General features: G+C 37.9%; 1 protein-coding gene across 1 annotated transcript; it reads right to left on the reverse strand.

Annotated features, from left to right (window-relative positions):
• Positions 1–216: 216 nt before the first annotated feature.
• Positions 217–20035, reverse strand: PEX2 (peroxisomal biogenesis factor 2). Its single transcript, XM_062502524.1, has 2 exons — positions 19909–20035; positions 217–1312 (listed from the first exon to the last, which is right to left on the reverse strand). Exon 2 carries the CDS (start codon positions 1290–1292, stop codon positions 378–380), a length of 915 nt encoding a protein of 304 aa, XP_062358508.1. The 5' UTR covers positions 1293–1312; positions 19909–20035; the 3' UTR covers positions 217–377.
• Between the last annotated feature and the right edge of the window lie 274 nt (positions 20036–20309).

Genomic DNA, 20309 nt, shown 5'->3' on the forward strand with positions numbered 1-20309 from the left:
CTACCAGCTAAGTTGGTAATGGCACCGTGTCTGGGTAAGTTAAAGACTGCTAAGTTGAAGTTTGCCAAGTACCTTGTTCAATTGGAATGTTCTAAAATTTGCAAGTAAAAGTTTTTATTGAACCTCCTGAGAATGTTGTTGTTTCTCCCACACTCCACCCAGAGCAAATCCAACTACCTTCCCCCAACGTGCCAAACGGGGTAGGGCATTATAGCACTGTTACTCAATAAAAACCTAAGACCAGTAAAAATACATGTTACAATAAATGACAGAGCCTCCAAAACCATCTTTAAGCAGTCTGCTTTCAATAATTTCCAAATTCTTCCATTAATCTCTTCAAGATATATCAGGTACAGTATAAAACTAAATCAATCTCATCAGACATGCAATTCTGTCATTTCGATTTTATACTTCAATGGCTGAAGATTGTGTACCTCTGAGCCACATTTAGGACATGTAAAATACATATCAAATAAAAAGTTACTTTTAATACAGTAGTAACAAAAAACATGTGGACAGCCTATGGTATGTGGCATGGTAGGCCATTCCCCACACAGTGAACATTCCCTGCCGTGAGCCGCTAATGTGTTTTCACTACCGGAAAGACCTGCGATAGGCAAGCACCAAGAGGAAATTTTAAGTTTCAGTTTCTGTACATTAATGAGTGGTAGCAGATATATCAAAAATTCAGCAAAGCCATGCCATAAGAGCTCCCTGTTCATGTACTCAAATCCTATCTGACGAACACTTTGTGGCTTACAAAAAACTGACCTAATTCCTAGAATGCGTTCTGTAAGTGTTGCAAATGTTCCTTTCTGAAGAAAAATCAGAAAATTTAGAATTCCACAAAGCTTAAGAAGTCCAGATCCAAAACTAATATAGCTCTTCATTTTGCAGAAAGACTGCTGCTGACGATTGCTAAATAAATCATAACATCTTTCTTCCAACCATCTTCCACCAACAGTGAAAATAAGATAACATAACTTCTGGTGTTTGCTCAGAGGCTGGTATTTCTCTGTCTGAGATAAGTTGTTCTTGTATTGAATATTGAGAATAGCCTGTCCCACAGTTGCATTCTTGGAATAGACAGTGAATTTCCATAATATAAGACATAAAAATGCTTTTACTTCTGGTTCAAAATGAGCCAACACCCCTGGTTTAAATCCATGAAAACAGCTGGTAAACTGGGACCACACTAGTTGTTCCAGGGCTTTGTTTAGTTCAAGAGCATCAAGTTGACTTATTCTGAGTACAGGATTCACACTCTTTTCATTTCCAATGCTGGAGGCCATTTCTCCACAAAAAAAGCTTTCTAGAAATAAAACACAAATAGATTTTAGTATAGTGGAATATTTCTTATTTCTATTTTTATTAAAGATAACAAATTGGTAATAGCAGTAGACAAGAAAATAGACAAGAAACCACAAAGTTCTCAGAATACTCTATAAATATGTTATTAAAAAGCCACAATTCCTTTTAGGAAACTTTACATTAATATAAAAGTAGTACACATTTAAATTAGTTTAAAATGTCATTTTTAGAAGAAATTATACTTGACTGTTTCTCTTAAAACAGTTAATACTGGGTTATAAACAAGTGTTCAACATCATCTGGTTATTCAGAAAAATCCAAAATTTTTATATATATATATATATACACACACACACACACGTACATATTAATAAATGTATATATACATTTTTAAAAAATATTGCAGGGCATAATTGCAATATTCAATTGAACCTTAAAATAGATCAGAAAGAAGAACTGTAACACTGTATGGTGTTTTATGGAGAAATAGGGAAAATCAACATACTAACCAAAAAATCTGGAAAAGAACAGTGAGGCAGACAAAGTGTTGCCATATGAACATTTCAATTACTACAGCTGAAAGCAAAACCATAGAAATACTGACAAATTTAGGAAGATATGGATGAAAATTAAGGTGGGAATGAATAAAATTTTCTCAATAAAGACAGTGAGTTGTTTAGAGAAAAACCGTATGAGATTAAAGAAATATTCAGCATTCAGACAAATTATTATACAGTACTTCACTGAAGTCTGCATATATTTTCTAGAGTGTTTTTTGACAGGTGTGGGATTGTGGTACTTGTCATATAACATTTCCAGGCAAGATGATTAATGCATACTAGCAACTTCTACAAATGTATACTCCTCTTGCTTGAGCATCATAGAGAAACATTAAAATATATATTTGTAAATGGCTTCTTTTAAATGTTGTTGCATCTGCAAGTCTGATTGAGAAATAAATGCAATAAATAGCCAAAGCAAAATACAGGTAACACCTGAATCAAAATCGTGGGTTAACTAATTTTTGCTTCCCTCTGTGAACAGAAAAAACCCAAAGTGATTCAGAAGTGTTTTCAGACAGTATGCAACATATTTCGCTTCTTAAACCAGATTCTTTGCATAACAGGCCTGCAAGGAGTCCACATCCTTCCGGAGAAAGTACAGGAGGTAGTGCCTCAAATTCTTAATTACAAGAGAAAAATCTTATAACCATACAAGATTACTGTGAGTAAAAGATGCTGCAGAGAGTCTTGGTAGCAATGGTTGCTAATGATGCCAAAAATACTAAAAATAAAATCCTTCAAATGAACAGCCATATTTGCTGAAGCAGAACACCCCAGAAGTTTTAAAACACAATATAAAACATCATATGTAGCTTATAAATATGTTTTCCATATTTATAATTCGTTATCACTGCAAAGAAATATGATTTTGTCCTTAGTATAGGGCATGTAACAGTAGTTTCCAATTAACTAAGACTGCTACAGGGGTAGAGCATACAATAGCTCCACTCAGTTTTTTTTTAAAAAAACCTCCTCCTTCCATATTAGCAGGCAAAAGGTAGTATACAAGGCCACCTCCTCTGGGCAAACAGCTATAGAGTTCATTGCATGAACCCACACCAGCTGGAAAACCCAGGATACAAAGGTTAAATACCGAAGCCTGTCTCCCTCACACTCAGTCTTTTCTGTAGCAGAAACCAAAGCACAGGAAACATTTTCCAGTATGACCCAAATAACTTCCCTCCTCTAACTTATGAACCAAAGGTCAATTTAACCCCTACTGGATTTTACTGCATCACTTCAAAAGCTCCAGCACCAATGACCATCCACCATCCTATCCCTCATCTTTTCACTCCACTATCATTTTAGGAACCAGAGCTATCTGCTCTGGAACCTGTCATTGGTTACTCCCTCATAACCCCTAGAAGTCTGATGTCTTCACTTTCTCTTCTACTCATTTCACTTTGTTCTACTTGTTTCAGTGTTCTATATAACTCCCAAGACACAAAACCTCCCTTGAAAATGCTGAAGTTACTCAAAAGGGACATCTTATTTAATAACTTCCTTGATCCATCTACTATTTTCAAACATCAGTTCAACCATCTTTTCCAGCTCTTTTGCATTATTGCAGGTGCTATGAGCAATCTCTGTTGTAGGCTTCTCATAAATAAGATATACTAAATACAGATTTTTTCCCCCACTACAGCCATATTATCTAAAGAAACCTGAGCAAGTGAAGAATAGGTCATCAGGAACTTTCTGAAGACAAAGGAAAATGCGTCAAAATCCACAGGATTATGATGGATGATGAAATACACATAGGCTGGGAGCCTGTAAGACCACACACCTGCTTTGAAAAAGAGGATGTGGGGATTCTGACAGGCAGCAAGCTGAACACAAGCCACCAGTGCATCTTTGCAGCACATTAGCATGTGTATAGCCAGCAGACTGAAAAATGTGCATATTATCCTCCACTTCACATTTGTGAGTCTACACCTGGGATACCAAGTCCAGCTTTGCCTCTTTTCTATGAATAATACAAAAGAAATGTCAACAAACTGAAAAGAGTCCTGTAACTAATACCATCAGGGAACCCCAGGTCCTGATATATGAGAAGAGCTTGAAGGAACTCAGGTCGTTCAAGTTAAAGGACAAGGCAGCTAAGAAGTGGTCCATGAATAATCTTCTACTTCCTAAGGGCTGCAAAGCAGATTAAGTCAAAGTTTTCTGTGATATGCAATAAAAGAAAGAGAGGCAACTATGTGTTAAGTCACTAAATGAGAAATTCCAATTGGACCCAAGCAAGCAGGAACATTTTGTCTACAGAGACCAAAATCTCCATCCCCAGAAACTCTTGAAACTTGACCAAATGATGCCTGAACCTAACTGTTTTAGCAATTAATTTTCACAAACTTCTCTGGGATTTGGAGCTTGACGTCCCCATTGCCTCACTGCAGAATCTAACTGATATTTTTTTTCACATCCATCATACTACACAGTAATGTATCTGTAGGAAGTAATTTAATTGAATCTCTCAGAGTACACTGGAACTTTGTATACAGACAATGGGAACCACTTTTGAGACAATATGCCTGAGCTGCACAACTACTGTTCAAAAACCTTTGAAATTTTGCCAAATCAAATAAGTCTTCTTTTTAAAAAAAAAAAACAGAATCAACACTATATATACTGTTTAATGGTGTCATGCTTAATGTCTCTTCCTGAATTAGCAGCTATCAAATTGATTGAACTTTTAGTCACATTTATACAGACTATATGGAAAAGGAAGAATACCAAACAAAAATAAGGATGCTAACTTCTGAATTATGCTTGTAACATAGCTACGTAAAAAAAAGAAAAAAAAGAAAAAAAAAGGAAAAAGAAAAAAGCTTTCTTTTTGATGAACAATTAAGTGTTCTCAATTCAAGCAATAAATATAGGTATTGTTCTGAAGTTCTTTCCTGCTAATATTTAAAGTTTGCCATAGGCCATGGCTGTTAACTGGACCTTGTAAGTTACCTAAAGACTATATCCATGTACTTACTTTTAATGTGTAAGCACATTTCAGTGCGTTTAGTGTTCTGCTATCCACTGTGGTTTCTTCTGAATTCATTTGAGGTTTTATCACACTTAAAGGGAAGATATTTACTTCCCATAGGCCAATATTAAAAGGGACAGTCCGAAATCTGCATTGTCCTAGGAAATTTTCTCCAAAAAATCTAACAATCTGAATAAGAGCAACTGTTTCTTTGAGAGATGAGCCCTAATTTTTAATCCCAATTTTGCTATGGTAGAAAATCTCCCTTTAAAAATTGCCTCTATACAAAGTCCTTCCAGAAATTTGTTGTTTTTCAGTTTGTATTGTTTTTACAGACAGTAGTACCAAGTAGAAATAAATGAGAACTATAGTATCTTAAAACTAGATAAAAACACACTCTGTAAGTGTTAAGATATTTATCTTGTACTTTTTTCGATTTTTTTTTTTGCATTCTAAATTTTGCTGAGCTACATAGCATATATAGGTTCGTTTTCCTCCATGTTTTTTCATTAAATTCTATTTGCCAAATCCTTAACTCTTATTTTAAGTTGCTTAAAACATAAGAACCCAGAATCATAGACCCAGTAATGAAAGGGACAGGTATCAACATTCAGATATAGAATAAACTCCATGTGTGATGAACCTTTTACATAAATACTCTTTAAGGCAAGAGTAAAGACTGGTACTTGTAAGGTTCTCCCTTTATACTGTCAAAGATATTGCATAGAAAAAAAAATTAATTGCTGTCAGAAAAAAAAACCCACAAAAAACTCTAAAATGTTCCTTTCTTAAATATTTTGTCTGTTTTGTCTTTTTTAACCAAACAAATAAACAATCCTACTTGTACAGTACAAAAAACCTACTGTATATCACTAGGGAAAAAAATAATTTCTTCTGGTATATATATATTAGTGCTGTTATTGAGCATTGCAGAAATTATGAATGAATATATTTTATATGGAAACATGTTATTGACAGAAATCTATCAATAGTAATGTGAGTATTGTCAACAGCCTGTCAATATTAATGTAATTATAATTAAGGGGATAACATGGATTTTAGCTGTAATACCAAGTAACGTCTCCTGCATTGCTGCTATCAATACAAGCATTATTATTGACCTGTTCTGGGACTATCAGTAGGAGATGTATTACCATCAGGCATATTTGTCAATGCATTCTTCCCACAAAAAGTCTACATTTAAATTTACAGGTCTGTAAACTCTGCCTGCAGAAATATACAAATCCAAGTAACCTCTTGGGTGCCATTTCTCCACAGGGCTTTTCTACTGTGGATGAGTAATCAAGGGGTTTCTATCTCAGAGCAACTGCAACTGCATTCCCTGCTTTTCTAGCATAATCACTAGATGACAAATAGACATATATGCAGAAGCCTCAAAATAATTAAGTATGATCTGTCAAATCACCTTTTGAGAAGCAAAATAAAAACATTTATTAAATTAAAAAACAAAATTTGTTCCTAACAGCTGGTGGCCAGTCACTAGTGGTGTCCCCCATGGATCAGTGCTGGGGCCAGTCCTATTTGTTCTCTTCACTGATGATCTGGGTGAGGGGATTGAGTCCACCATCAGTAAATTTGCAGATGATGCCAAGCTGGAAGCATGTGTCAACCTTGGAGGGTAGGAGGGCTCTGCAAAGGGTCCTGGACAGGCTGGATAGATGGGCTGAGTCCAACAACAGGTAGTTTAACTAGTCCTAGTGCCAAGTCCTGCATTTTGGCCACAGTAACCCCCTGCAATGTTACAGGCTGGGGATGGTGTGGCTGGACACTGCCCAGGCAGGAAGGGACCTGGGGGTACAGCCAACTGAACATGAGCCAGCAGAGTGCCCTGGTGGCATCCTGGCCTGGATCAGGAATGGTGTGACCAGCAGGAGCAGGGAGGTCATTCTTCCCCTGTACTCAGAACTGGTGAGGTCACATCTTGAGTGCTGTGTCCAGTTCTGTCCCCTCAGTTTAGGAAGGACATTGAGACACTTGAGCACGTCCAGAGGAGGCAACAGGGCTGGTGAGGGACTTGGAACATGAGGAATGGCTGAGGTTGTTTAACCCATAGAAAAGGAGGCTCAGGAGACCTTCTGACTCTCTACAACTGCCTGAAAGGTGGCTGTAGCCAGGTTGGGGTAAGTCTCCTCTCCCAGGCAACCAGTGGCAGAATGAGAGGAGAGTCTTAAGCTGCGTCAGGGGGAGTTCAGGTTAGACATCAGGAAAAAATGCTTCACTGAAGGAGTGATAGGGCACTGCAGCCATCTGCCTAGAGAGGTGGTGGAGTCATCATCCCTGGAAGTGCTTAAAAAAAGGCTGGACATGGTACTCAGTGCCATGGTTTAATTGATGAGGAGGTGTTAGGCCATAGGTTGGACTTGATGCTCAAAGATCCTTTCCAACCCAGCTCATTCGGCGAACTTAAAATTACATTTAGGATGCCTAAGTAGCACATCCCCTAACTACTCTGAGTTTGTGATTTAATTATTTTACACAATCTCTTCTGTGTACACAAAACATGTAGTCTAACACTGTACTTACAGAGAGATGGAATGGACTACAACAGGCCACCAAATCCTAATGCAGCATGAACACAGGCTCAAGAATATACTGACAGATGTTTAACAACCAAGAAAGCTAACCCCACAGTTTTATGACCCTAATAACAACAAAGACTCTTCTCCTTATGTTCAGTATAAAGGATGTTTAGTACAAATCAGGATGGTTTTCATTCCATAGCAGAAACCAGGAACAATGAAAAAGAATTTGCATTCTGCTGCACCTTCTTGAGCAAAAAGCAGCAAGACATGTGAGAGGACCAACTACCCAGAGAAGATTTGTGAAACCAGACAGTATCTGCTTTCCTAGAACAGGCCTGGTACGATCCTCTAGAAAAAACAATCCAAACCAAAAACCCACAACAGAATAACTTTACTTTTTTTCCCAGCAGGAATTTATCTTGAAATCTACTATATCTTCATGTCTTTCTTCTCTCATTTCTGTAACTGAATAATTATTTCTTGTTTTGAATTCATCTATTTTGAGTTTGTCATGTTAAATGCCTACATTGTTTTTCATCCTGTTGATTATACACTTTCCAAATTCATTAGGAGTACAATGGATTCAGATCTTATGCTTAAAACAAAGGAAAAAAGAAAATCCTAAACTTTCAACCTCTCTCCAGCTTGTATCATCAGTAGCTTCTCTAAGTATGTGTTCTCTTCCATCATCCAACTCACTAATGCCTTTTCATCTTGACAGGATACTATAGACAATTACTCTGTAAAGGCAATCTTTCAAATTGATGCTGATAACATCAACATCTAATGGAGACAATATTGATATTACGTTTCTTTAATTTTCTCATGTAAGGAAAAAGACTTTATTAAAATCAAGCTGAATTGTACTACAGTTTTCCTCTTACTAAACTCGTTATTAGGAAGAGAAAAATATTGAGGTTTCTTACAAACAGGCCTCACCAAACCATACTGGCTGTTTTACCATCGCTCTTCCACACATCGTTAGATACAAATTAATTGCTAAACTATTTACTACTGAACCTTTATTCAGAATCAAAACTGACAGTTTCAATAATTCTCTTAACAGAAGAATAAAGAGGCACAAAACCAGAAACACACAAACCCATTTTGCTGGCTATTTCCACCCTCTGGGATATTAAATAAATAAATAAAATCAGCAGTGCCTAATTCCTCAATCATTCTAGGACAAATTTTATTAGGATTTGCCACTTGAGCACATCTATATTAAGATTCCTTAGGCTATTCCTTCTGTGCTTTGGTTCCACTCTTATTTCCTGTCTAAGATTAATTTTATGAAAGTAGCAGGTCACAATATATCTCTTTTACAAAGTATGAAGGAAAGAATCAGTCATTGAAAGTCTGCTCCTTGTTCTCTTTTCTTATTTAATAACAGATCTAGGTAATGGACTCATCCCTTCGTGCCACTTCTTACTCAGATTTTTGGACCCTTTCATTGATTCTTTTCTTGCGCTTTGTAAATTGAAACTTATTTTGCTCTTCAGAGTAATCAATTTTATTCTTACATTCCTACGTTATTCCTTTATATTCATTGCTAATCATGTTGCATTATTTCTGCCTGGACAACTCTTTATTTCCAGGCCATGGAGGAATCCTCAATATAAAGTCTCTTTTAATATTCACTATTACTATTTTATTATTATAAACTATCTCAACGCAAACAACAGGATATACATTAAAGGAAACAATTTTTCAGCCTTTTCAACAGACTAGATTTCTGCCAAGTCCCAGCATTGAGATCAGTGGTCCAAGCATGGGGAAGAACTATGTAGAGCAGTCATGCTATGAATCATCTCCTCTCTGGAGATAACACTAACAGCTCCTTTTTCCTTTGGGAGCCGCAGTACATTCGGTATTGTACATTCAATGTTGCCATACTGGGTGTGTGTGAGAATAGAGAAGCAAACCATAGCCTTGGCTTCCAATCCCTCCTTTGATGCTTGAAGTTAGGCTATCAACAGATAGCAATGAAAACTACCTTTCCACCCATCATAAGAATGCTGACAAGTTTTTAATGTGGAGTATCATTTAGCTGTTCTTTCTGGGTACTCTCAATAGCAGAGGATATTTTAGATGTCAACTTAAAATCAATAAATTTTAAAGATGAGAAATCAAATGATACATAGTTAATTTTAAAATCTTCCTTTACACCAACTCTCTTAACACAGAACATGAAACACCAGTTGCTCAATGCCTCATGTCTCACCATTAATTCTCATCTCTTTCTTCCTTATCAAGTGCAGAGAGAAATATCCTCAGATCAAAGTCTAATTGGGAGCCCCAACTGTGTTTTCTCTTAATCACTGTAAAATTAACTTACCAGTATATCATTACCTCAAATAACCTTAAAAAAGATTGATTTTGTATTACTGTCTGGATTTATATATACTTCAGACAAATACCTATCATTTTCTAAAGATAGATAAATTGATTCCTTAACTGTTTGGAATAACTACTAACACTAATTGAAAACGCACTGCAATCACAGAAACTATCATTTATTTCTTTAATTCCCAGGAGAAAGGGCTATTTTTCAAAATAGACAAATTCAAGGAAAACACTGAATGACTGTGTAACAAATCAATCCTATAGAAAAAAATAAAGATTTTTTTTTTTATGGAGGTTAAGTGGGCAACTAGGAAATAATCCTAGAATCCTAAATGCTACAGTTACATTTAAGGTCCAAAGACCAAGCACAAGACAAAGACACATTCAAATCACAGGTTGCTTTTCCAATTTTAACTCAGTAAACTTAAGATTTTATAAAATGAGATACAAGAGATTAGCCACTGCTGAATGCCTGGAGACAGCAAGGAAACATAATGATAGCTCATTGATTTATCTTCCATAAACTACCTGCCAGAATCAAAATATTAGGGCTTCAAGTTACAAAATCAAAAGCAGCTCAGAAGAGCCAGAATTGATACAACAGTAATGAAGAGCAGCAGGAAAGTGCTGCACTGTTAGAAGCTGTAAAGCATTCATTTCTGTCAGCATTTGATGGAAACTGAAAATCCCACATCAGTGTAACATCTCCCCTCGATGAATGCTAGCAACCAAGACTATTGCTGGCCACTCCTATAGATGCTCTGAATGCTAAAAGCTTCTACTGACTTCAGATAAATTTGTCATCAGTCAGCACTCTTAAAACAAAGATTATTAGATTCTAACAACCAGGTCTGGTAATTACCTCATAACTAATACTTAAAATACTGCCTTTTAAAATTTGTGATGCTAAACTCAAGGCTATAAAACCTCAAAGTACATTTGTATTCCTTGTAGCATAGAAGCCAGAGACAGCATCACCCTACTAACTTTCTTGATATGCTCTAAATTTCATTTATTGGAATAAACAGGAAGATAAGCATGCAACAAGCTAATGTTCCATCACTATTATTCTTAATCCTATACCCTTTTTCTCTTCCTCCCTCATGTTATTTCCTCTTTTGTCATCCTGCTCTTCTTAGTACATCAAATTACAAATTCATCTTTAAAGGCAAGTGTCAGTTCCACTTATAAACTCTCATTCTCTGTTACATTAAATGAAATCTAGTTGTTGTTCCTTTTAAAGCATTCAGTGATAAAACCCCAAAAGTGTTTTAAAAAAGCTGCATTGTAACTTGAAGACTTCAAAAAAACATTGCTAAAAATCCCTTGATCTAGACGCTAAGGAAAGTATGTGCCTAGTACACAGCAGACTTTTTCTTTGGAACTAGGTAACAGGAGTTATTTGGAGATGTGCCTTACCCTTACTCTTGATGAACTAAAAACAGTGAACAGAGATTTGGTTGAAGTAGTTGAACAGAGCAGCAATGTGATGGTTAGCTGAGGAAAAACTTTGCCCCCTTGTAAGGAAGGGGCAACATCTCTGACTAAACCAGTATCAGTAGGTGTAAAAGCCAAGCAAAGTTAAGAATTAAGTTAATAATGTAGGTCTCAACTGCTGATGTGGTCAACAGATGACTGGGAGACTCTTGTATTTGAAGACATTTTGGGTGTGATAAGGATATGAGGTTCTGGTAAAAGGATGGCTAAGTAATACTGCAATGCATGTGCAGCAGTGAAAAGAATGCAAGGCTTAGTAAATGTGCCACCTTTTGTGTAAAGCAGATGAAATATCACCTGGTGGCAGAGGTATGCAGCTACATTTCAGAATGGTCCAATGACAGAACATGAATGCACAGTTGTGAGCACGGGGAGGGCAGTTATAGCCATAACTCTTCCAGTGAGGCCAGTTATAGCCATAACTCTTCTTTTGCTGGTTACTGTTACTTTTCTGAAAAGTTGGTCTTATACCTCATGATATACGTAACATCTGCATTTCATTGTTGTAAGGGGACTGTGTCTCACATCACCTCATTTGTCAAGCACAGTGTCAATCCCAATTTTATGCGTCTTTTCCATGCCTCTCCTTACATTTCTTCCATTCAAAACTACCTAGAAAACAAATGAAAAGTCATCTAAGTTACATTCTCATTTCGTAGCTCTGTGTCTCTGCTCTGCTCCTACCTGCCTGATTCATATGAATGGATCACCAGATCAGTATGGAGATGCTAGGAAGAAGATTGAGAAGGTACATACAAGAGATTCAGAAGCAACACCTGCTCTATATACTCTGATACAATTTGCCACAGATGATAGAACCCTTCAATTTTGCATTAAACACTTTACACTTATTATTTATGAAACACAGTCACTGCCCAGATTTTATTCCAACTTTCTTCCTTTTTGCATACATATGTATACCAACTGCATAGTCATGAATATTCAGCAACGTGAGAGTGTAACAATGCTGATCCAAGTATTGCACTGCAGGTACATAAGGTCCCTTAAACTTTTATTAGAAATACTTATTAAATAAGAATGGTAAAATTTGTCCTAAATGCCTGACTAAATCATAATTAAGCCCTGTCTATATCTGTACCAAAAGGAGGACTGTATGTAAAAACAGTGTTGTTATGACTGTGTATATTCATGATTTCCTAGAACCAGTAAAGTCCTGCATCAATAAAAAGACAAGCCTGTTCACTCTAGGTTTTAAGCGATGTATTATATGGCATAATTTACAAATAATTTGATCTAATTATCATCAAGAACTCTCAACTGGAATAAGGATAAAGAAAACTACTTTACCTGACATATATGCCTCATTTTTCAGGTCTGTGTCCTATAAAAACCTAAGTTAATGTAATTTTTGACAGCTCTAGTCACTGTTTCCTATTTTCCCTCTACTGTGTATTCTGTTCTTATTTCACAGCTTAGTACCAGCACTCATTTGAACTTCTGTTGAATCGTTTTTGCATGTTGAACTGGTAAAAGCCCAACCTATTTTTCTGCAGATTTAGTACACAAACCGGTCACCACAGAACCAGATAAGATAATGCAGTATCAGTAAAAAGAACAATAGGGTCAGGGAAACCAGTTAATCGTGAAACCCAATGCCTTTGAATCTCAGCCTCATACTCTTACATCCACCACCAGTCAACAGTAAGACAGAAACTCAAGCCTTTTGTTTGACTTGAAGAACTGTTCTTTCTGTCTTCAAGTTCAACATGCTGAATGTGCAAGCAAAACACCACAACACTGAAAATACAAATAATGAAGCTTTAGCTGTCTCTCAAATATAAAAAGAAAATAATTATTTGTACAAGTCCACTGTAGGATTCATGCAGACTTGCAAGTGAGAAGCTACCCCTTAAATAAGCAAGACTATGCAATTCCTCCCTACTTGCAGCTTTTTTGGTATGATTGTACCTTGAAACGTTTGGTATACACAATGACTAACTGCTAGTGGTGATGGGAAAATTTGATGTGCCCAGTGTCCCCAGTCCTTGACAGTTTTATTACTTGGCAATTATGGGAACTTGAAGCACACTGGAAGGAAAGACTGATACACTTCCACCACACTTCTCAATCCTGTAACTTCATTAACATTTTATAATCAACTGAATAGTTGCATACATGTATTACAAGTAACAGTTTAGAAGAGGGATAATAATTTCCTTGCTAGGCAGTCTGAGTTGTATGCTGTTACAGCTTGTGAAATCCCTCTGCAATTCCAATGTGCATTTCCCTTCATGACTTAGTTATGACCCACAGGTCATGGCATTATATTAATTTCCTTGCCAGGAAAAGTTTTTCCTCCTTACCAAACCCCTCCTGTGAGATTTTTTGTCTGTTTCTCTGCCTGCAGAATTAACATTACTTCTGAATACTTTCTATTTTAATGTGTTTTTTCAAGTTTTCTTAGAATTTAAATTTTGATTAACTCATTCTTTTTCTAACCCCACCCACAATATCAACAATAATCAAGAGTGGAGTTAAGCAGTGTCAGAGACAAGATTTTCAGAGACATTACATCCAGGCAGCTACTGATACAAACGCAATGAATATTAGCAGCAATCAATTCAACTTCCTCCTAAAAGCAAAAAACCTCCTTACGTCCTCCCTTGCAGGAAAAGGAAGAAGTACCCAGACCCAGTCAGAATCAACCTTGAATCAAGATTTGCACCACTGTTGTAGTTCCTCTTCCTATATTGTATATGTCCTCTTTTTCCTCTCCCTCAAATTTCTCTACCTTTATTTCCCTCAATTTTCCCTCTCACTCTAAAAATCTGAATTTAGCTTCCTTTTCAAAAGAGTCTGAAATAACCTCAAACTTCCAAAGTACTTGTAGTCCACTTCCAAACCAAAAAAACCCATACCCCCATCTCTGAGAGAGGCATGTTACAAACAGACAGCATCCTTTCCTGAAGATTTTTTAAAAGTTTAGATGTGAACCGATGATGCTTGTAGTTGTAAGCCAGCTGAATGGCTGCAGGAACAATTTAGCTCTTAAAGAAGCTACAGAACAGAGAGCCTGCTACCTTCTCTGTGCATATACAGCACAATCTGACTATGAGCCTGCATCTTTTTAGCACAACATATTGACCATTTAAAATATTTTTTTTATTTGCTGCTTTTAATTTTACAGGGAGTGCTGTATAGCAGCTGATGTTGAGAGCATGCTTGTTAGTTAAAATGAGAGGAACAGAAAGGGTGCGATTCTCTTCAGTGGTCTAAGTGAAAAAGTACGTATGCTAATAGGTGTCAAAAAGAAAAAAGCCCAACAATATCTCTAAAAAAACGAGACCAAGAAAACCTAATAAAAACCTCAAAACAGCATAAGCAGCCTGCTTGAAAAAAACATAGTGAAGTAAACTTCTGCAGTCCAAGAGAGGTAACAAGCTGTAGCAGCTGGCCTCATTAACTGCAGCAGAACATAGTGAGTCCATTTCCATTTTAAGTCATAAACAACACACTATAATTTAGGTTGAAAATTTAAATTCACTTCCTGGATGCTCTGAAAAATTGCATGAATTTAGACGTTTTTCCTAAATAGCTAACATTTGGGAACCAGACCTTCACTAGGGAGAAATTTACATTAAGGTAAGAAAGACTGATTTTAATTGACAAAATTAACATCTAACTGCACACACTGCATCATCCAGATCGTTAATGGAGATGCTAAACAGGACTTAACACAGTACTGACCCCTGGGGTACAACAGTAGTTACCAGCTTCCAACTAGACTTCACACAACCGATTGCCATTCCCTGTGGTCCATCTATTCGGCACATTTTGTGCTGACCTCACTCTTTGCTCACCCAGCCCATACTGCAGCAGCTTCTCCACAAGGATGTCACTGGAGACACTGCTGAAAGACTTACTAATGCAAGTATTTACTGCCCTCCCTCCCCTTGTTTACCAAGACACTCATTTAATTGTAGAAAATTATCAGGTCAAGAATGGCTTCATGGCTTCCCCTTGGCAAATCTATGCTGACTACTCCTGCTAATTTTCTTTAATGTGTCTTAGAAGGGTTTCCAGGATTAGCTGCTCCATCACCTTCCATCCTTCTGGGGGATCAAGCTAAAGCTGATCAGGCTATAGTTCTCTGAGTACTTCTTCCCACCCTTTTGAAAACAGAAGGAACACTGAATTTCCGCCAGTCTACAGGCACTTTTCCCAGTTTTCAATCTCCGAGTCCTACAATTACTGATTATTGTCCTCACAATAATATCAGCCAGCTACCTTAGCACTCACAGATCCATTCCCAGAGTTATCTATGTCCTATTTACTTAAGTGTTCTCTGACCTAAACCTCTTCCAAGTGTTTATCTTCCCTCCTCCAGACTTTTCCCTGTGTTCTACAGTTCCTGAGGGTCTTTGCTAGTAGAGATGGAAGCAAAGGCAGCCCGCAGAACCTCAGCGTTTTCCACATTCCCTGTTTATTCAGCCATGAGACCACATTCTCCCCAGTGTTTCTCCTGCTACTGGTGTATTTACAGAAGCAATTCTTGTTGTCCTTGACATCCCTCACAGATTCAACTCAAGGTAGAGTCTGACTTTCCTAATCATACCCATGCATGCTCAGACACTCTCTATACTGCTCCCAGGTTATCCATTCCTGCTTCTGCACATTTACTTTTAACGTCTGACTTTCATGATGAGCTCCTTGTTCATCAGTGGGCGGCTGCTGGCATTTTAGCCTGACTTCATAACTGTTGGGATGGACTGCTCTTGAGCTCTGAAGAGGTGATCCTTGAGTGTCAACAGATTTGCTGCATCCCTCCTGACCCTAGGGGATTCTTCCAAGTAGAACCCTGAAGAGGCTAGAGCCTGCTTTCCTAAAATCCAGGGCAATGATCTTACTTTCTTATCCTTAAACCAGGCTCTCAGAGAAAGCCAGCACTAATATCACTAACCGACTGAATAAGAAATAGATTACATTAGTTTCTGTCAGAGACCATATAGCTTAAAGAAAATATTGCTAAACTGGCACAAGCACAGTGAACTTCTTTATTGAAAAAGTTATTACCTAGAGAGTCTTATAAAAAAGCCCTCTCTGCCCAAAAATCATTAAATACCTAAAAGGTTTAAGAAGTAAGGTATCAAAAGTGTAATATACTGTATCTTATTCTTCAGTTGGACTGACATTAATACAGAATGAATTTATTGGTAATATGTGAAGAACACTGCTCATTAAATACAGTGCTATCTTTTAATGCAAATGTTTATTTGTATTTCTTCTTAATTATCATTATTGGAACACACCATGCTTACCAGCTAATTTAATGAAACTGTATTTATGTCTGAAGCTTATCAGTTAGTGTTTGCTGGACACTATTTCTTTACATCTTCCTGACTGTTTTCACTGAATAAATTAAGAAATTCCAAGTGCAGCAAAAATGCTGTAGAATTTTTAAAAGTTTTGCAAGAGCAGGCCATTCTAACCAATGGAGAAATAAAACACATGGCTAACAAGATACTTAAATTATAATCTCCAACTGTTGACTGATTTTGTCTACTGTTTAATTTATGACTAATTTGCCTTCAAGAAGCTGTCTGTCTCTTCCCTTCTTTGTCCCCTCCCCTCCCCTTCTCTCTGAACCTCACGGCTTGGAAAAAACTTCCCTGTGTTTAAAAAACATGAAAAGACATTCCCACTATCTCACATTTTGAACACGTATTTAAATGTTAAGGGATTTTTTTTCCCCTGAACGACCACGTGTTTCATTAATACATTCAGCTATATGTTAATACTGGAATCAGGTATCACTCCCTACACTTTGATGATTTATATATTGAAGAGTAGTTTATTTTACACCATATTCTTAGTGTTGATATTATGTAGTCACAAACCTGTTTCCTTCCTTCCCAAATATTCTCTAGGTAGCAGCTTTTAGCCATTTTCAGGATGGTCACCTCAAAAGACTATAAATGGAGAAGATAAAATGTCTTTCTTGACTTACACCACACGATTTGATGTCAAAGAACAAATTAAGGTCCTTGGATTACTAACAGTGTCAAAAACTATCAGAGTATAAAAATTATCTTTCCTACTCTATTCTTTGAAGGGTTCAATCAAGTCTTTATATACTAATAGTACCTGTTTGAAAGTCTTACTTTAATTTAATTTGGTCCATTACAGGAACATTTACTTCCTACATGTCCAGGATCACCTTAAGTATTAGAACCTTTCCGTGAGTAACTACAGTCTTTATTGAAATTAAACCAACAGTCTTCAGCTAAAGACATGGGTGAATAATAAAATAATCTAATAGGAGACAAACACCCATCAAACAAACACAGAAACTCCCTCCCAAATCTCAACACCCTCCTTGCACAGAACAGACATATATCTAGCCTGACCTCTAGTACTCTACAAACATGAACTGAGGCACGTCACTCTAGCAACTTGGGAGCCCTCTAATAAGTGGGTAAATCCATAATGCATCTGAAGGCCCGTTAACTGAGAAATACTTTTTAAATAAATCCAGAAAATTATATTTTATATGTCTGTACTACTATACTAAGAGTTCTAAGATTAGCTATGAAATATGTAAGCATGAATTGATTCAAATACATGCAAGTATTTACTTTACAGTTTTCAACACTTCTAAGAAAAGTAAAAGATATTTTGACACTCATGCAGAGAGTTATCTAATTTTAATTGTTTACTTAATTAAAACAAAACTAATGGGAACGGATTCTTTCATTTGCTGAAAAGGATGTTCTTGACAAATAAAAACCCACAAGTTTGAACAAAGATAAGCCTAGGAGTTAAAAGGATGTAAAAATAGAGGCAAAATGCTAAGCAGAATTATTTCAGTTGCCTTGGCCCCAGATTAAGGCAATTTCACAATACTCTGTACTCAATAATAAGCATCCTCAATTCCTACTTTAAAAACTGCAAATATATATACATAACACTGAGGCCTTTGAAATATTGATATACACACAAACTCCCACTACATAAAAAGGCCCAAACACTCCACCTCTTTCAGACTCTCCCCAAAAAACCCAGACTAGTAGGCAAGAAAGAGTGTGCAATATAAGATCCTTGCAAAACCTTTACAGATAATAGGTTTAAACGTATTCCACCTTCCAACCACAGACTCTATAAAAACCTTACGATACAGAGAACACTACAATCATCATGATATTTAAAAGTGTAAATCACAGAACCCTAGAATCATCAAGATCAACTAGAACTCTAGGATCAAGAAGGAAGAGACCTTTAAGATCATTAAGTCCAACCATCAACACAGCACTAACTCCAAAAATGTATTCTTACTAACAACTAATGCTAGAGGCACTAGCAACCAAAGTAGACATGTCAATACTGGCATGATCATCTATTTCTGTACTAATTTCCAGAAGAATCAAAATATAAGCGTCAAATTCATTCAGTACTCTTGATTATGAATAAACCTGTTGGTTTATTTCATTTCCACTTAAAATTAAAAAGGAAAAAAACAGCCCTTTTAATGAGCTAATTTATACATCTTAAATATGTGAATTTAACCCCATAGCAAGTAACAGAAATGGATGAGTTCATGCTGTATAGACACTGAAAAACCTCTTAAAACATTAATTTTTCCTCCCCTTAATATCTTATTTACTAGTTAAATTAAGTACCAGCAATGACACTTTCAATTGTTTTGCTACTAGTCACTTCATTAGATAAACTAGTCATGACGGACAGCCAAGTACTGAAAAACAAGCTGCTGCTGAGGAGGAACTGCAACAGAAAGATGAAAAATAATCTGTAGAAGAAAACACTGATAAAACAGATCATCAAAAAGAATGAAAACAGTATTAGCCTTAAAAAAGAAAACTTTATCAACAACTGTTGCTAAACTGTATCTCAAGAAAAGCTTCAAAAAAGTTTGACAAGAATTAACTAGCTTTCAATGAAGTCAACCGGCAAAGTATTTTGGACTCAAATTTTAATACAAACTTCATCATTTAGTAAAAAATTTCAGTCATACTTCACCTTTGACCTTAGTGAACACCTCCCTCACACTGACAAGGTGTAAGATTAAACAAAGAAATATACAGTACTGTGGTTTCCACTATGCACTATGTCATAAGATTTTGTCTATTTGTCAAAACATACTGGATATTCAGAATAAATCCGCATTTGTTTTCCGGTGAGCCAATGGTTTGTTACTTACAGGTTGCACAAACCTGGATTAACATAAAGTGGAAAGGTGCCACCCTCATTTTCAGATTTCATTGCCACCTACAGTAGGCAGTGAGAGGAACGACCCTTGATGATTATAAGTGTTTCAGTCTCTCAGTAGATACCAGAATTCGGATGATAATACCCCTCTGACGGGAAATTATGCCCTTTCCTCTCCGCGGAGGTCGTCCCCAGGCTCTGTCCTCTCTTACCGCACGCCTGGGCCTAGCTGGAAATGTCCCCGTCCACACGCTGCGGCACCAGCAGGCTGAACGCCAGCGGGACTCACTGAACGGGGGCGGCCGGGGAGTGCAGGAAGCCAAACACAAGTTTTCCTAAGCAGACCCTGGGGACCGAGCCAAAGGGACTGCCCGGGCTGCCGGGCGCGAGAGGTGCCTGGATGGGCTCCGCCGAAGGTCCCAGCCCCTGCAGCGGCTCCCGCCGGCCGCAGCCGCTCCGTCTCGTCCCGCCCCGCGTCCCAACTGACCTGCGCCACTGCCGGGCCCGGCCCTGCGCGACTGCGCGGGTGCTCAGCCTCGAGCCTCCCAGCGAAGCTCTGCGCGGATGGAGCCGCCTCGGGCGCTCTCCCCTCAGCCGCCCCGGCCCGCGGGCACCGTCCCGCCCGCAGGGTCACAGCAGCAGCTGCCATGAGCGGCGGCTGCACGGACCGCAGTGCGCCGGCCAGCGCCCAGCGCGCCTGCGCAGGAACCGCTCCGGGAGACCGGGACGGCGCGCGGGAAGGGCTCCCAGCACGGCGGCCGTGCCAGGGCGAGCCGCGCGCCGCTCGACCGACAGCCCGAGCAGCAAATCAGCGTCCCGGAGCGAGGCGGAGCAGCCAATGGGCGCGGGGGGGCGGGGCGGCTCGGGGCCGGTGACCCCGGGTCAGTG

The sequence above is a fragment of the Cinclus cinclus genome, chromosome 1, assembly GCF_963662255.1.
Source record: "Cinclus cinclus chromosome 1, bCinCin1.1, whole genome shotgun sequence".
NCBI lineage: Eukaryota > Metazoa > Chordata > Aves > Passeriformes > Cinclidae > Cinclus > Cinclus cinclus.